General features: G+C 41.1%; 1 protein-coding gene across 3 annotated transcripts in view; it reads left to right on the forward strand.

Annotated features, from left to right (window-relative positions):
- Positions 1–16,152, forward strand: part of SCAF4 (SR-related CTD associated factor 4) — a 47,859-nt gene extending 31,707 nt beyond the window's left edge. The window contains exons 18-21 of one of the 3 annotated variants that reach the window (XM_082304416.1): positions 5,231–5,393; positions 5,525–5,605; positions 5,707–5,895; positions 13,814–16,152. In XM_082304416.1, the coding sequence (XP_082160542.1) occupies positions 5,231–5,393; positions 5,525–5,605; positions 5,707–5,895; positions 13,814–14,661 (1,281 nt within the window). In that variant the 3' untranslated portion in view covers positions 14,662–16,152. Of the gene's footprint in view, positions 1–5,230; positions 5,394–5,524; positions 5,606–5,706; positions 5,896–7,935; positions 8,553–13,813 lie in introns of those variants that run through there. The other 2 variants (XM_082304417.1, XM_082304418.1) reach the window with 2 other exon arrangements.
- Positions 16,153–17,320: the final 1,168 nt, after the last annotated feature.

Here is a 17,320-nt window from a genome sequence, read left to right on the forward strand (position 1 = left end):
AAATATGCACGTTGCTTTCCTGTTCGTGCATATTGTGCATACTCTCTTTGAACAGCTTTTTGGAATTTAATATAAAAATTTTCATACTCTTCCTTTGTTGTTATAATGGTTCTTTAGTCAAAGCTGATGTTGCATGTTCATTTGCTAAAAGAACACTCTGAAATTTTACCCTTAATTTAAGAAGCGTGTAATAATAATTACTCCCTCTGGTGTTTTATAATCTGTATTTCTTTTGGCTTTACTTATTGACAGACGTGTTACTACTTTTATAGTTTCTTTCTTGTCACTGTTAAAATAGTAGTATACCTTCTCCCAAATGGGAGGAAGTGTGAATAAAACTATTTTACATCTTGAGAAAATGTGATTTATGAACTGCAATTTGGCAGACACTCAAAAAAGATCAAGGACTCAAATTATTTGAAGACATATATAATTTAGCCAATTATGTGATTTGGGAACATAGTCTGTTGAATTTTGTGTTGTTTTGACACAGAATTCCTGAAATGCTGTAAGGTATTATTAGTAAATGAACACGTAAATCAGATTTCTAATTTTAGAGAGTTTTAATAGCCGTTAACTGTATTAAATAGTAGGGGTTTTGTTTTTTTTCCTTAAATCCATGCTGAAAAGGAAAATGTAAAGAAAAAACCAACCAGTTTCAGAATATATTGAATGTGCTGATCGATTGTCTCGCCCTCATCAGCTTCAGTTTTTTTACTATGGCAAAGAAAGTTGTTTCTTCACAAGTTCAGGCCAGGATCAGAGAACTGTATTTAGTCTTCATCTTTATGAACTGTTTTACACTGTCTTATACTTGACCCATTCAGTTGTCTTCTCTGGCCATAAAATTACAACATTTTAATAATTTGTAAATAGTTCTTAGAACTTACAGGTGAACTTCAGCTGTGATGATGTTAGTGGTGTTAGTAGTAAAACTAACATGTTTTGTAATATGCAGATGTGACCTAATACCTGAAGGAAAAAAAGTTCATTATCTTCCACTTCTTTTATATCAATAACTGTGGAGTACAGGTGACTCATTTTTGTCCTCTGATACAAGCAGAACTGTTTTCGTTCGTATTTGGCTTCAGTTTTCGGGGCTGTAAGAGGTGGGGAGGCTGTTATGAGTGCTGCGTAGCTGCTGATGCTGTCCAGCCTGCAATGGGCATCAGTACAGTGATACCAGGTTGCTTGATCCGTCTGTCTGGCTGCTCCCCTATTAGCTGCGGGGAGCACCCTGCCCACCCTGGTCCCTCTGCCTGGAGAAGCAGGTTTGATGCATGTGCTATGTCAGAAGAGGCTTTATGCATTTGTTCTGGTTCAGGCTGCAGTGATCAAGCATAGGGCTGCCTGACAGATAACCCCAAGCAGCTTTGACTGCATGATTCCCCCAACTTACTCTCTCTTTTCTCACTTCTTGACTTTTCTCCTCCCTTTCTCCACTCCAGTCTCCTCCCAAGTAAACAACTCTCAGTTTTGCTGCATCCCTACCCACATTTGCTATTTATGATAAGATTACCTAAGTAATACTGTCCTTGTATGGTGTTCCTGGATATGGTTACTTATGTACTGTTGGCCTCACAAGGAAGGTCCTTTTCTCCGTAAGATCCCCAGTGCTCCTTTCTGGTTGTCTGTGAAGCTTGGCTGTTGCTCACAAAGCACCCTGTTAACCACCTGCAAAATCCAGCAATCCCTTACGCCACTATCTGTAACTTGTCAGCTTTTCACGTTGTTATCTGTCACGTCTGGCAGTTTCTCATGTTGTGTCCAGTAGCTTCACATGCCCATAATGCCCTTTCTCATGAAGCTTAACTTCAGGCCAGGGCCTAGTCAGCAGCTCTGGTGTCTGCCCACAGCCCTAACAATCCCATGCTTAAAGGTAGGATGGGAAGGAGCTGCACCACTCCTTTTTCTGGTAGAGCCTGAATTGAATGGGCCTTCTGTACTACCCCCCTGCATCGGCTGGACACACAGGGGTGGAGCCCTTGCTCTGCTGGACGTTACCTGTGAGCAGTGTAACTAACTGTGGACTGACCTCCTGTTACTGCCAGTGTCACCTTGACCCATGAATGCAACGTCTATGTAGTAAGGCACTTAAAATCAGTAACGTCCTTCTAAGAGTGATAGCCTGCGTAGCTAAGTCTGGTTCTTTGGCCTCAATAGTGCACACAGCGTCTTCTCAGCCACAGGGTCCGGGGTTGTTGGCAAGATAGGTGGAATACTTCTCTTGTGTTGTGCCTCTGGAGTGAGCCCTTTTCTTGCCTATAGATTCAGATCTCTGAGCTGTTGCTGAATCTGGTCCCACTCCTGCAGGTCTGAGTAATCCACCTCAGTGGTCCGCTCTGAGGGTAGGTCTGTGTTTATTTTTAAGTCATATTGCAGTGTCCAAGATCAACTTAAGTTTATTTCTTGGTTATTGAGGGTCAGTTTCAGTTAATAGCACTTGTGATATCACTTGTGTTGCGCATTCATTGACGAGGTTTTAGGCAATTGATGTTCCAATCTCCTGGCAAAGCTTGGTGTTACCCTACCAAAACTGCCATTCTTTTACAGTGAACCACAGCTCAGGCTTTGCCAGGGTTATACATTGAAGTCCAGGGGGTTTGCTGTGGCCACCCTTTCCATAAGTTTCCTAATCCAACCCAAAGCCCCTTTTCTTCATTTAATGGGTTTTCAGCCAGAAACCAGAGTCCAAGTTGAGTGTGTACCTCCCAAATTTCCTGGTTTATTTCTCAATCTCACACGCTCCTTCTCCCTATAACTAGATGTGGGAGTTGTGCATTGGTCCAGTATCCATCCCATACCCTGCCTGTTGAAACTGGCAGACTCCTTTGCAGTCGTCCTGCTGGAGACTCCAGGTGCACTTAAATATGTATTTACTTGTCTTGGAGCACTGCAGGTAGACTGTGCTCCCTTAGTTCACAGGGCCAATGATTCTCCTTCACGTCTCAATCTGAGAGGTGTGCAGTAAGTAATAGTTGTAGCTGGACACAGGCCAGACCCCGAGAGATGTTCATTGAGATGCACCCGGCAGTCTGCATTACACTTCGTGAGAGGTCAGTTATTCCAGTTTCCAATATTGCTGGTAAAATACCAAGTTTTCCCAGTATTTGTCTCCCCATTAATAAACGGTCTCCCCAGTGTCATTTTTGGTACTTTGTTTTATCCAATTCATTAGCTGTTATTCTGAAACTGTTCACCAGTCCTCTGTGTTTGTTATCTGTCAATGTTTATTGGCCATTGGTTCCATCTCTTCAACAAACAGAGAAACTTTATACTTCAAATTGTATTTGAAATTAGATGTTGTGACATTTATGCACAGATTTTTATCACCTTCTGTTTTTCTTTCTGCTTAAAGGAAAGGTTTTAACGTGTTACTTACAATTATGTATTAGAGAGTTAACTTTTTAGAAAAAATTAAGTACAGCAGTTAAGCTTGGATAATTAGGTATGAATATCCTCTGATACGTATCTAAATCGTCTTCCTTTGATGTTACTTCTGGTTCCATCATAATAGTTTACTGCTCGTTATACTTTCTCAAGCCATTGGGTGCACATGCTTCATCCACAGTTTTCTCAGCTTTTAACTTAAGGCCTGACAGCACTTAGCAAGTTTCCACTCTTTTCTAAACCTTTTCATCATCTTCATACCCCTCCCCAATTCCTTCTGCTACATACACACTCTGTACCTGAAGGCTTGCTTCACAGAACATTACTGCGATCGACACATCTGTTGCTATGTTAGGTAATTTTGTAAGTTGTTCCTCTTTGAAGGAGTGCCCTGTAAAACAAACAAAAAGACCTACCCAGACTATTAGGTTACTGTGGTTTTGGAGCACTTTTTCTAAAGCTTTAACTGTGATTAATGGAAATACCTCTAGGGTTACTCAAAGTTAGTGTTCGTGTAGGTAGTCTTGGCCTTATACGTTACTCCTAGATATGCTTACCTGTGCACTGTTAGCCTTGTAAGGTCCTAGTCCCCAGAAGGTCCCCAGTGCCTTTCTACTTCTCTCTGAAGTTTGGCTGTTGTTCACGTAACACCCCCTTAACCGCCTGCAGAATCCAGCCATCCCTCCTGGTGCCATCTGTAACTTTTGTCAGCTTCCCACGTTGTTATCTGTCACGTCTGGCAATTTCTTATGCCATGTCCAGTAGTTTCTCACATCCTGCTCAGTTAGCTTAACTTCAGGCCAGGGCATAATCAGCAGGTTATTATAAACCAATAAATGGCCAATTTAAAACTAAAAATAAAAAGTGGTGGTCAACACTAAAGCCTAATGAATTAAAGCCTATTGTAATTAATTGATTTTAAAATTATAATAGTACAAGTTTTAATGTGCCTCAGCTCACTGACCTAGCCATTGGTAAAGAACTTGGAACAGAAGTTTGAAGTGGTATCGGGTACTTGGCAGCTTTAGCATCTTCTCCAGGTTTAAGGAGAATATTTTGCTTGCTTTGGTTTAATGCCACTTCTTTCAGTTCTGAGAATAAAACAGTAAAGGCTTTTCCTTCTTTACCCTAGAAATAAAAAATGAGTTATGAAGGGTCTTGGTGTAGTAGTTCTGAAATTTTGATGGTCATGGAGGTGAGTCAGTTATGATCACTTGAGTACACAGCTCTCCTTTGCTTTAATAAATCAATTTTAAATGCAGAGTATATTTTGATTAAATTTTTTCCTTTTGATTCACATACCTGTAATGTAGTTTTTATAGGAAGCTCATAAATATGAGTCTAAGGACCAGCTTAATTTAAATCAGTTTTCATTCAGAGCTTGATATAAATCAGAATTAAAAAGAAATGAATAAGGAAACAGTCACTCTAACATAATATACAAACTCAGGTAGCAAAAAAGAAAAAAGAAAAGGTTTTTAATTGTTCCAAAGTTGTGTGCATTATAGTGTATCATGCTGGATGGTAAAATTAATTCCAGCTACTGTGTAAAGGGTGTATTTAGATGAGTTACCAGCATGTATTAATATCGATTTACCACAGAGAATATTTTTTTCTTTAAGAACAAAGGCAAACAAGATCAATGTTGATATTTTAAGTTGTAGGAGTCCTTTGACTGCTGATTAGATCAGTTATGTAGGTCACCTTGTTGCAGAGTAATTTGAGGTAGCTTAAAGTTTGTTTTGATGGAGAAATCACAGAAGGCAGCAGTCCACAGCTGAACAACAAATAATCCATTCACTCTTGAGGTAACTCATTTCTCCCCTTCCTTTTTCCTTAGGTTCCACCACATCCATCAGGTCCTCCTGTGGTTGGTGCACTCCAACCACCTGCTTTCACAGCACCCTTAGGAATCCCACCTCCTGGATTTGCTCCTGGAGTGCCACCACCGCCGCCGCCTCCATTTTTACGACCTGGTTTCAACCCAATGCATTTACCCCCAGGTATATTTATATATTTTTAGAAATATTAAGTCCTTTTTTAACCATATAGCAAATAAAAGCATCTGCCATATAAACTGCACAAGTATGTTTTGGTAAAGTGATATTCAGTGTTAATATATACTTTTTTATAGGCTTCCTTCCTCCTGGACCACCACCACCTATAACTCCTCCAGTATCTGTTCCTCACACTCCGGCAGTAAACATCCCAAATTGTAAGTGTTTAAATCTTGGGCAAGTGGCAGAAGAAGGAAGGTATCGTGCAAGCAGAAAAGCTGACTTTTTTTTTTTAATATGTCAATGCATTGTTTCTTAGCTACAGCAACTGGTGTGAATGAAGACACTACAAAAGATTCATCTGTAGGAAATCCCATCCCAACAGTGGTTTCTGGATCCAGAGGGAATGCTGAAACTACTGATAGTTCCAAAATATACGGGACTGTTCCACCTCCTGTAGCACCTACTAATGTACCTGCTCCTGTCACCCAAGCTATTCCACTTCTTGGTAAGTTCATTTTTGTATATATTCTTCGGTTTATTGTTCCCTGAATTTAAAATACAATTTTGATTTTGCTACTGACTTACAGTTCGTGGGAAAGTAAAGCAGATTTTTCTAAACTTGTTGAAATTTCTGCCCTTCTGTTGGCTTTTAAATCATTTTTAGAGGCTTGATTTTGCACAGAAGGAGCAGTTTGTTTTTTTTTTTTTTTATTGTTGAAGATCTGTTTTCTGAAGAAACAGAAAAGCCGTAACGTTTAAGTTACAAATTCAGGACAGAACGAAATGCTGTCTACTTTTAACAAATTGAGGTTTATACCGTATAGAAAATTAACTTAGAACAAAATATCTGCATGACATATGAACTATGTTTTAGACTCAACCATTATATGTATAAAATTAACTTACAGAGAAACAGTTTTTTTTTAGTGTATTTTTTAAATCTATGAAAATATGGTATACTTTTTATGTATGGAATAAATTATTTTAATAAAATAAAAAAAAAAACCACAAAAGCTTTTATTCAGCCCTGCAATATTATAGGTTTTGAAACCTTTTGAACAATATGTTACCATATTTAAGTATTACAAAATGGTATTTTGACTAGCAAAACCACGCTAACTTTGGATATCTTACATAAATTACTTTTTGCAATATGATCTGAACTTGGTCAGATTTTTAAAGAGAGTGTATACTGTTTAATGTTACAGAGGTCTGCTAAATATTTATTTTAGGATGGCCTTTTATGGGTCAGTGTCAAGTATATACTCGAGAATTGTCTCCTACAAATTTTAATGAGATGATTACATTTATGGGATTTCAGACCTCTAAATGAGAGCCTAACAAGTGAATAAAAAGGTTGTTTTGTTTTAGTGTGTTTCTGCCCAGAACTTTACAGCATACATTGAAAAAAAAACCCCAAAGATTTGTCTCCCTGAGAGCTCACTGCTCTATTGGATTTGATGGCTAAATTTTCCAGCTGTGACTAGTGATCTGTGGATCCTTTATGTTGGAAACTTGAAATAGGACCCTTTTAAAAGGCATTTCTCAAAAAGTGAAGAGCTGCTTCTCTCTGAAAATCAGTCTGCTTTTTAAAATCTGTTGAAGCAGATATGCAAAACCAGCAGCTAATTGGTTTAGAGTATCTTGGACACTTGGGAAAGAGAGAAAAGCTTAAAAAAAATTCTGCCGTGGCACCATGGATTGAGAGAATTTTGTAGTGATAAGGATTATCGGACTATACATTTAAGACATTCACATCTTAATGATGAAGTTACACTTTCTGTAATTGTAATACAGTATTACCAGATTTTTGAAGTATCATGGTACTATGTCTTAAACAGCATAACTTGAACTTTTTATTCCAAGCCTTTGGAATGTATTAAGTTCCTCTGCGGTTTGCTGTATCGCTATACACATAAGAAAAAGCTTTTACAAAATTAAGATCGGAGTGAAGTAAATTATATACCCACATGAGCTACTTGGACCGTAGCTTTTTTTATTCTTACAAACTGAAGGAAGCTGAATTTGATAAATCCGAACACCAAGAACTGGCCTTTGTTTTTATTAACTTGTTTACTGAATAGTTGAGGCAGGTAAAGTCGTCCATGTGGTCAGAGCAGCTTCTCTCAACGTTCAGTCTCATCAGCAAGGGGACAGGAGGGTTTTTATACGATCGCACGTGTGAGCTTACAGAGTAGTCCTGAAGTAATAACTTAGAGATCTCTGTGTTTACTTAAGTAATAGCATTTTATGTTGACGAGTGTCTCATTTCAAGAAGAAGTTATTTATAATCAAGGAGTTAAGTAAAATCCTTCCATCCTGACATGTTGCAGTTAAGGGGGACTGTTCACAATCTGATATAAGATAGAAGAAAACTGGAAGAAACAGATCATAATAAAGATAAAAGATTAATATCAGTTGTCTTTGCTTTTAAAACTTTTCAGTAAGTTAACAGAAATGAAACTGTCTTCTTAAAACCACTTTGATTCACTTATCAATTGAGCTTAGCTCTGCATGTGAGAGTCCAGATCTGGTCTCTCCTTAGGCTGGAAGAAAAACATGAAAGCGGTGATGTTTTCCACCACTCATGCTGATCTAGCTAGCAAAGAAGCGTCCCTTGAGGTTTTGCCCTCCCCATCCTCTGAACTCAAGAGCTGGCCAGGTTGCATCGTCGTTCCTTCCTTTTCACTCTGTGTGTCAGGTTTCACTCCTAGGGAAATCAAAGCTTGGGAAATGGAGTGTGCCAGGGTTTCACCACGTGTGCGGACATGAGATGCAATCTACATGTGCATCCCGGTCCTGGAGCCCAGAAGTACTTGCAGGCTTGACCGTTTAAATGTAGCCTTGGTGTCCGAGCTATAGTCTTGTCCAGGTCAGAGGCAAATGAACTGGACAAAGTAAATGAGTAGGTGCGGCATCACCCTCAGTTAGCCGTGGGAAAGTGCAGACAAGGGACATCAAATGCTTCAGACTAAAGGACCTCATGCTCGCAAGTACCTGGTTTAGCAATTTGAACAGACGACTGATCGTGTGACTGGTTTCTCACGAAGTCCTCAGACTGCTCGTTAAACATTCCCATGATGTGGCTCTCCAAGCTGAGATAAGAAGGTGGAAGAAAGATTTGTTTGACAGCATCATGAAGTATGTCATGAGGACTCTGCTTGGGGAAATAGGGATGAAGGGGCTTGAGTAGTGTAACATGAAGAATGAAGAAATGTTCTTCGGATATTTGGGCAGGATATAGAAGAAGTTACTTCAGCAGGCTGAATTCAAGGAATGAAGATTGCTCTGAAGAGACTGTCATAGAAATCTAAACTTAACTTTGCTTGAGAACACCTTATGTAATCTGTACAAACGCAGGAGCTCTTTTCTAATTTTTGTAACTTCAAAATGAAGCTTATCTATCTATCTGTTCAGTTTTTATATGGAAGATATGTTACAAAGTAATTCTAAATGGATTATTGTAAGATTTCATATGCTTTCTTAGTGATGTAAGTTACGTTCTGTTTCATCTCCACTAATTTCATTCGTTCCTCCAATGTAATTCTTTCATCACTTCCAACAAAGACGTGTTTGTGCTTCAGAGGAGTGATCCCCTTGTGGACATTGTGTCTGAATTTTTTTGTGCTTATTTCTAAAAACCCACCCTCAGGTTGTTTTGATTTAGTTGTATCTTTGGTCATATTCGCTGCTGTTATAGCTTCTTGTTCTTAATTTGAACAAGATTATCCAGACTGTAACTGGTTTTGTGAGTGTGTGCTCATATGTCATTTTTTTAAATGATCTGCAAAGCAGATATTTTTAGACTCCTTTTACATGTGCATATTGCAGAAAGTGACAGGCTTTTAAATCATTTTTGATTTGCCAACTTGTTCTTAGTGTTGAGCAAATGCTGTAATTTGGACCAGTAATAAACTGCTGTTACAGATGCTGTTTCGAATATTCAGATTCTGTGATCTATTATCTTGATTAAATACACCGTATTGCAGTTTGTAGGTTCTGGTCTAGTGCTCTTTTTACCAAAATTCCTACAATGATAATTACATATTATCAAAGATTTAATTATACTGTAGTTCTCATCGAACTTGGTATTCATTTTCTGTCAATGCATGCTGAATTATTATTCTTTTCTCCCTTGCTGGTTTGTTCTTAAGTAACTACATGGTCTTTTTGTAATCTGCATTGAATTATAAAAGACAGACTACAGTATTCTCGGAGCTCATCAGAGTATTACTGTATTATAAAGTGGACACTTCCTTCACAGGAAGGATGAGCTTTTTATTAATACGGGATATGAACAATGATAAACCTAATACTTTTCCAAATTTCTTGTGGCAGCCCATTTTAAAAGCATAACGAATGCTGCACGTTTGCTAATTATATATATGACCGTTGCTTTCATAATACTACCGAATGAGAATTCAGAGGTAAGGGAGTGCGAACTCTCAAGCACCATTCATGGGATTCAGTTTTGCCTTAATGATTCCCTTAGCCTGGATCAGTTTAGCGTTTATGTTTTATACAGCAGGAATTTTAGAAGTCTTAATACCAGTAACCAACACTGTACACATAATGTAGTTTGACTCTTGCATCCTTGTTCAAGCATCTTGTGTGAATAGGAGCACGCTCCTACTGGCTTCAGTGATGGACGTTGACTACCCTGAAAAACGGTGGTATTTACGGCAAGTTATTTAAGCCGTGAATCGATGTTTAGGCTCTTGAGTTTTGGCTTCTTTCTTTACAGTCTTGGTCTGGTCTAAAGGATTCTGTATCAAACTCCAGAAAAAGACACAAGACTTACAACATTGTCCCTCTTTCAAGAATATCCTGGTGGTATTTAATGTTCTAGTTTTAAGATGCAACATTCCCCACTGGAGAACGATAGGAGAATGAATGTGGCATGTTAAATGTTGCAGAACATCAGCATCAAACTCAAACTGTAAACCTTTAGCCTGTTCTGCTGGAATTGTAAGCTTTTGGCTTCTTGTTCTCATATATATTTCCATCAGATTTGCAAAGGAGCTGTATTTGAAGCAGGATTGCTCTGTCAGATACAGAAAACACCATTCCTCCACTTGCTTTCTTGTAACAGCACAGCTGAGAAGTAATTTAACGGATTGTAAGAGACACTGTAATCACTTACTGAGCAGAGTTCAGTAAAACAAAAAAATCAGGCGCTACACTTCTCAGTTACGTTAGCATTTGTAACACTGATAATTATCACAAGGGAACATGGGATTTGTCCAGCCAGAAGAGAAGATAATCAGAAATGGAATTACAGTGGCAGAGAAATCTGGCTTTTTACCCAATTTATCAAAACACTAAGGATGACTCCTGTGGCCTCTCTGGATAGAAGACACTTCTTCAGGACAGCTATAGGATTTTGGGCGATGTCTTACGAGTAAAGTGAAATGATGAAACTTGACACTGTGTGGTTGTTCTTGCACCTCTGAAACAACACTCGTGGTTGTCGATGGGTTTTCCTAGGACACTGGCATCTGCGTTCTTCAGAGTAAACGCTCTTTGCAAGTTCTGAGGACCTTTCGCTATGCATCACTGGTAAAAGTTACAAATAAAAACAAGCTGTGAAAGCAATCTATATTTTTACATATTTGAACAGAATAACGTATTAGGTGTAAAGTCTGAGGGTTATATCTCCAGTATTAACAGCCCCATCTTATAATAAAAGCCGTGTCTTGGCCAAGTTGTGCAGAATCAGCAGCTGGCGAAAGGGCTGGCTGTATTTCATACCCATGAGCAAGAAGTCACGGTTAGCTACTACAAAAAGACTTACAGTTATGAACAAAGGAATAAAATACAGGCTGGGGCAGATGAATTCCATCGCTCGTCTGCACAAGTATGAGAGGGTCATTAAATGACTTCCTTGTTTCTCTAGGAGCTGTGGTACTTCTTGTTGAGTTTGACAAGCTATTTAAATTTTACATATTGTCTTTCCCTATATAAGACAACAAAGGGCTTTAAATTTTCCTAGACATTGTACGTGCAATCTGTACCACTAATTTTACTGAGCATTTTCAGTAAACTTGGATGTGTTTCTGGACACCTCTTTGAGAGCAGATTTTTAATTGGTGCCTGATGTGTCAGCACAGCGAGGAAACTCTCATAGTTCTCTGCAGTGTACTTTGGCCTCAAAATTCGAGTGGGCTGCTTTAAATTAAAAAGCACTCAGCTACCCTGCTCGTGCAATCCAGATTGAAAGCGAATGAGTTTCAGATACCATTATGCTGCTTCTCTGCTGCATTTGGTGTAGAAATAAGGTTGAGAAATTAAATTACTCGTACTTGTTACATTTAAAAAAGCTTTTCACACTTGCCTCATGTTCATGCTGTTGTAACCCACATCTACTCTGCTGCTATGGAGCAGAAGCATATGCTTATCCTCTCCAGCTCATTAGATCTCTGTTAGTCTTTTCTGCCTTATTTTTAATCTTCTGTGGAAGAATTTACTTATCAACAAAAATATCCCCAAACCTCAGAATTCAGCAAAATAACATTCTTGGAAGAGACCACTAGCCATATGTCTGTCTCGTCGGATCTGTAGTACTAAGTCATGGGAGGAGTTTGAACTAGGTGACTTACAGCCCTGGTTAGGAACAGGAGGAAGGGGAGGGCTGTGCATTTTAAAGTTAAAAAGGAAAAAAAACAAAGCAGAAAAAATACGCTGTTGCTGCTGGAACGTTTCTTTCAAAGACTGTGACCTATCAAGCCGTGTCTTAAAAGTGACTGCTTGGAGGGGAAGGTAAGATGATACCATGGACTGGAAGAATATTCACGTCTTTGTTACCCGAGTTCTCCTGATTGGCAAAATATAATTTCCTTCTAATATGAATATAAAGAGCACTCAGATAAAAAGGTTTCTGTTAGAGACGTTGTTAAGCATAAGAAGTGGTGTGGTGAAAGGGCAGCATGATGTTCTTCAGAAGGCACAGGCAGATTTGGGATAGAAACGCTAAATAAATCAGATGGAGGAAGAGGGAAGCTACGAGAGCGGAATGGAAGGGTATTTGGGATGTCTCCTCCACCGTACTCATTAAGCTGAAATCAAAGTGCAGTTTTCACTGATGACGCTGCCAAGTATTTAAGCCTAGTATTAATTTACATAGCTATTTCACATTCCGGTTCTACCCAAGGCAGGAGTTACAAAATTTTATGTAACCTGCATTCTTAATATTTGGTTTTATTAATATATGTGGAAATAAAACATTATTTGTAGTCTCAACAAATTTTGAAAGGAACACAGGATGGATTAGGAGAGATTTGCGCTTGTTCTGCTGGCAACTGCTGATTCCTTTAAATTTCCGTTTGGGAGTTTAAAACACAACACAGGCTTTCTCAGATACGGAGCTTATTTTCAGGTAAATAGCTGCTAGCGAGCAGAAGGAGCAGATAGCTCCGGTATAAAGGCGACAATAGCGTTACAGTTCAAACAAAAGGAGGCATGCATAAGCTGGCACGCGCTTACTGGTCTGAAGTCCTCATCAGGAGCTGGGTAATCCTCGTTCATTTTGACTCGTTGTGGTGATGTCAACAAGCTTTGGGCTGAGCTTTCTCAAACAATATGTTTTGAGAGTTAATTTGTCTTTCCTCTTTGGAAGCCCGTGCTAAAAACGAGAGTCCAGGAGTAAAACTGGAAAACAGTTGGTGTTGGATATGTGCTATGAAGGGTGGAAAATTGTATTTAAAGAAACAATCCAGAAATTACCTGTTGCATTTCCTTTTAGTTTGCATTGCAAGGTTGATTCTACTAAAATGGAACTTTGTTGTATCCCTTTCCTCTGGAACAGCAAATTGAACTCTGTGATTCCCTGCTCCTACTCCAGCCCTGTTCTGACCTCGCCTCTCCCCTCGCAGCTTACTGTCCTGCCGCCTCTTCTGCACCCTGAAAATCTTGGTGATGACCAGCTCAAATCTCAAGCATTTTAGCCAGATAGGATTTCGCTGATGTTTGTAATAGAGGAGAAATGTTTCAAAGCTAACTAAAGGAGGTGAGGTGTCTTTAATTAGAAGCCTGGGAAGCATAACCTATTAGGAAGGGGTTTCGTCAGCAGTTGACGAAGCAAGACGCCGAGCTGGAGGTCGGGAAGAGCTCTGACCCGCAGAACGGCAATGGCTTCTTCCCAAAAGGAAGCCTTTAGGATAAGCGATGAGTTACTACCATTGCAATATTCATTACTTCTAGCGTGACGCAACCTTCTGTTTGAAGACGATGCTCTCTTTACAGCACGTAAACCAGCACAGGAGGCTTCGCAGGCTGCTCTCTTCCCCCCGCCCCCCCAATTTTGGTGTTACTCATTGCACGAGACGGTTTCAGAATGTTTTTGAAATGCCGAAAATGCTTTTTTTTTTTTTCCCCTCCTGCCAGCCTCTGATTTTACTTTGTGTGTATGTGTGTGTTTGTTGCAGGCACTCAAGGAGTTGCGCCGCCCCCGCCAGCCCCTGTTGTTGGGTTGCAGACTCCATCCACTGGCCTCTTAGGTGCCCGGCCTGGTTTGATACCGCTCCAGCGACCGCCAGGGATGCCACCGCCTCCGCTGCAGCGGTTCCCCTTGATGCCACCGCGACACATGCCTCCCCACATGATGCACAGAGGGCCCCCGCCGGGGCCGGGGCCGGGGGGCTTTGGGATGCCTCCCCCCCACGGAATGAAAACCCCCTTCCCACCGCCGGGTCACTTTGTGCGACCTGGGGGGATGCCGGGAAGCGGGGGGCCAGGCGGACCCGAGGATAACAGAGATGGGAGGCAGTTTAGGAACGACAGGCAGACGTTCACGCCTAACAGAGACCAGGAAAGGTTTGGAAGGAGATCTTTTGGAAATCGGGTAGAAAACGATCGTGAGCGCTACGGTAACCGCAACGATGACAGAGACCATGAGCGACTTGGTAATCGCGACAGGCGAGACTGGGGACGAAGAAGCCCCGAGCGTGACAGACACAGAGACTTGGAGGACAGGAACAGGCGGTCCAGTGGCCATCGAGACCGAGAGAGAGATTCGAGAGATAGGGAGTCTCGCAGAGACAAGGAAGAAAACCGAGGAAAGGAGAAACCGGAGATGACAGACAGGGCCGATGGCGACAAAAACCATGAATCTCATAGCGGCAAAATGGAAGACGCAGACATTGTTTCCGAACTTGCTGCGGGAGAGTCTGAACCTACAGGTGTAAAACCTGTGGAAGAGTTACCATCCGAGGCTACCTCATCTGTGGAACAAGCGGAAAAGGAGATGGGCTCAGTGGCGGAGGCTCCTCGCTAGAGACTGGGAGTTGTCAAAAGACGACAGTGACATTTGTTGGAGTGTAGAGCTTTAGAGTTGTACAGTCTGCTGTATTATATTTGCTTCTGCTTATATCACAGCCCCTCAGTAGTTGGTGGGGAATTGTAAGCAATTTGATTGCTTCCCTTCTATTTAAAATAGCCACAACATAACATGAAATACTGAAGATATGATTAAAATATTACCCATTTTTGCTGTAACTTTTTTAAAGTTTTGACTTTAAAAAGTTTACAAATCAGAAGTAGAAGTGCTTTCTATTTTTTTTTTTTAATTTAAGAAAAGGTAACGGTGAAAGCTCCTCAAACCAATAGGGATGTGTTTTTAATAAACTCTATTTTCGTAACAAACTTTAACGTGTGCTATTCTTCCTACACTGCACTGAAGTGGAAAAGGAGTGTTCAACATCTTAAAGTTTGAACTGTTAATGCTGTACTGGAGTCTAAATTAGACTGTTTTGTTTATATTTGTTAAAAGAAATACATCTGTTTGTGTAGCTATTCACAGAAGCAAATTTCTATTTGTAATAGTCATCTTGATTTTTAGATTGCTGCATTTTAATGATTACTTGACCATACTAGGTAAAAGTTAGTGGTTTTAAGATGTTAATTGAAGAGTTAACTGTTTAGTGTTTGCAATGCAATCAGTTTTTTTTTTCCTTCCCCCCCCGCCCTGGTTCTGTGGTAAATGTTGCCCTACTTAGCCTTTTTTAAAAAAGTGGACACCTTCAGACATACCGAGTCTGCTCTGCTTGTGATGTTATAAAATTACTGTGTGCGGTGGGCTAGGAAGCACACCAGTTCAGCATCTTTTGTACTTGTTATTCATTGATGCTTTTTGGAAAGCGGGGTGAAAGAGAAATCAAAGACAGCAAAACACAATATAAAATGCTAACCTATTTTTTTTAAACGGGGCTGGGAAAAGGAAGGGAGGCGGGAGGGCGCTCGAGGATTTTAAAATGCTGCCTCTTCATTCACCCAAGTCTGGGCTGCTGCTGTTGTCAGCGTTAGCGCTGTCTACCTCCTGTAATCCTGCACGAGGTAGGTTTAAAACTCTTACCCACCTAGCGTCGTACCTGCCGGGCGGCTGGGCAGAGTGCGTTTCCTTGTGTTAAGTTTCACCACCTTCTCTCCGTATCACTGAAGTAATTTTAAGAGGGCAAATCCGAGTTCTTGGTGGTTGGGAAACAGTTGTGAACGACGGCCGCCTCGCACCCAGCGGAGTCGGAGCCCTGGCCGCTCCGCCCGGGAACACGCTCGCTCCTCCGGCGCCCGGGCGGCACCAGGCCTGCAGTTGGAGCTTGTTTAACTCTAGAAGTGTAGTGGGAAAATTGTATGAATCCTGTGCATATTTCTTTTTTCTTTTTTTTTTTTTTTTGTTCTCCTTGATACAAGTGTGTTCTACTTTTAAAGTTGTTTTTTTTCCCTAAGTGAAGGGCAGCTGCTTTCTTACATCAGTACTTTTTCATAGCTGCTCTGCAGCAGAGGGATTTTTTTCTGGGGGAGGGAGAGGGGTGGGAGGGAAGGCGGATGTGGAGTTACAGACTGGGGAGAGGACATATATTTTTATGTTCTTGCAATAGCAGAATAAAGAGAGAAAAAACCTGTTTACATACTTGTAGTGAATTCAGCTTCTCTGTGTTAAAACCTGTGTCCTTGATGTTTGTTTCATGCTGGGCCAGTGGAACTAACTTTTTTCATACAAAGCCAGACATTTATGTCTTATGTTTAAGACTCGTCTTAGTAAAAACCGCCATAATTCTGTAAGGAGGTAGGATTTTTTCTAATGAGTACACTTTATTAAAAGATTTGAAGACCAGAACGAAAGAGACGGAAGGCTTATCTGTTCGCACAAACGCCCCCTCGCATTCTCTCCGTTTCCCTTTTTAGGAAATTGCACACAAAGCCTGCGAAGCCTTTGGACGTCCTTCGCAGAACAGGCTCTTACTGCCTTCTGAAGCAGTAATTGTCTAATAAACCTACTAGCAACGCGTCACCTTTACGGCATCACCAGAGTAACTGTATCCTACCCTTGTACCACTACCAAATTTCTGGCTTTAAAATAAGACAAGCCATGAATTTGCGCTGGAAGATGAATTAGCGCAGTGTAAGCATCCGTCACTGACAAAGACAATACAGCGTTAGCAATTAACACCGTGGTTATCGAGCCCGTGCCGGCCGGCTGCAACGACTGGTACAGAAACCGAGCCTTCCTTCTGCGTCCTTCAGCGCAGCGCCGCGGCCAGGCTAGCGCGCCGCCTGACGCGTAACCCAGCGCAGGCTCCGAAGCCACTGCCTGCTGGCACCCGGCTTTCAAAGCGGCAAGGTTCAGCACCGAGGGGCTGGGAGAGGGGGCAAGCGGCAGAGCTGCCCGGGCTCTCCTTCCACGGCAGCTCCACCTACCCTTGCTGGCTTTCCCCCTTAGGGAAAGGGGAGACGGCAACAACCAGCGGCCTCTGAACTTCTGACAGCAAAGAGGTGCCGGTGGCATTTGTGGGCGGTCACCGCTCTGCATCCCCCGATGCCCAAGGAGGGAGCCAAAAGGTGCGGTCACCCTCTTAATTCTGCTGCAGCAGCGGAATCAGAGCCTAGGCTGATCCACTGGCAGAGGCACAGGTGGGCAGAGGCTGTACGCACCCCTG

This window comes from Platalea leucorodia (assembly GCF_965183815.1).
Source record: "Platalea leucorodia genome assembly, chromosome: 2".
NCBI lineage: Eukaryota > Metazoa > Chordata > Aves > Pelecaniformes > Threskiornithidae > Platalea > Platalea leucorodia.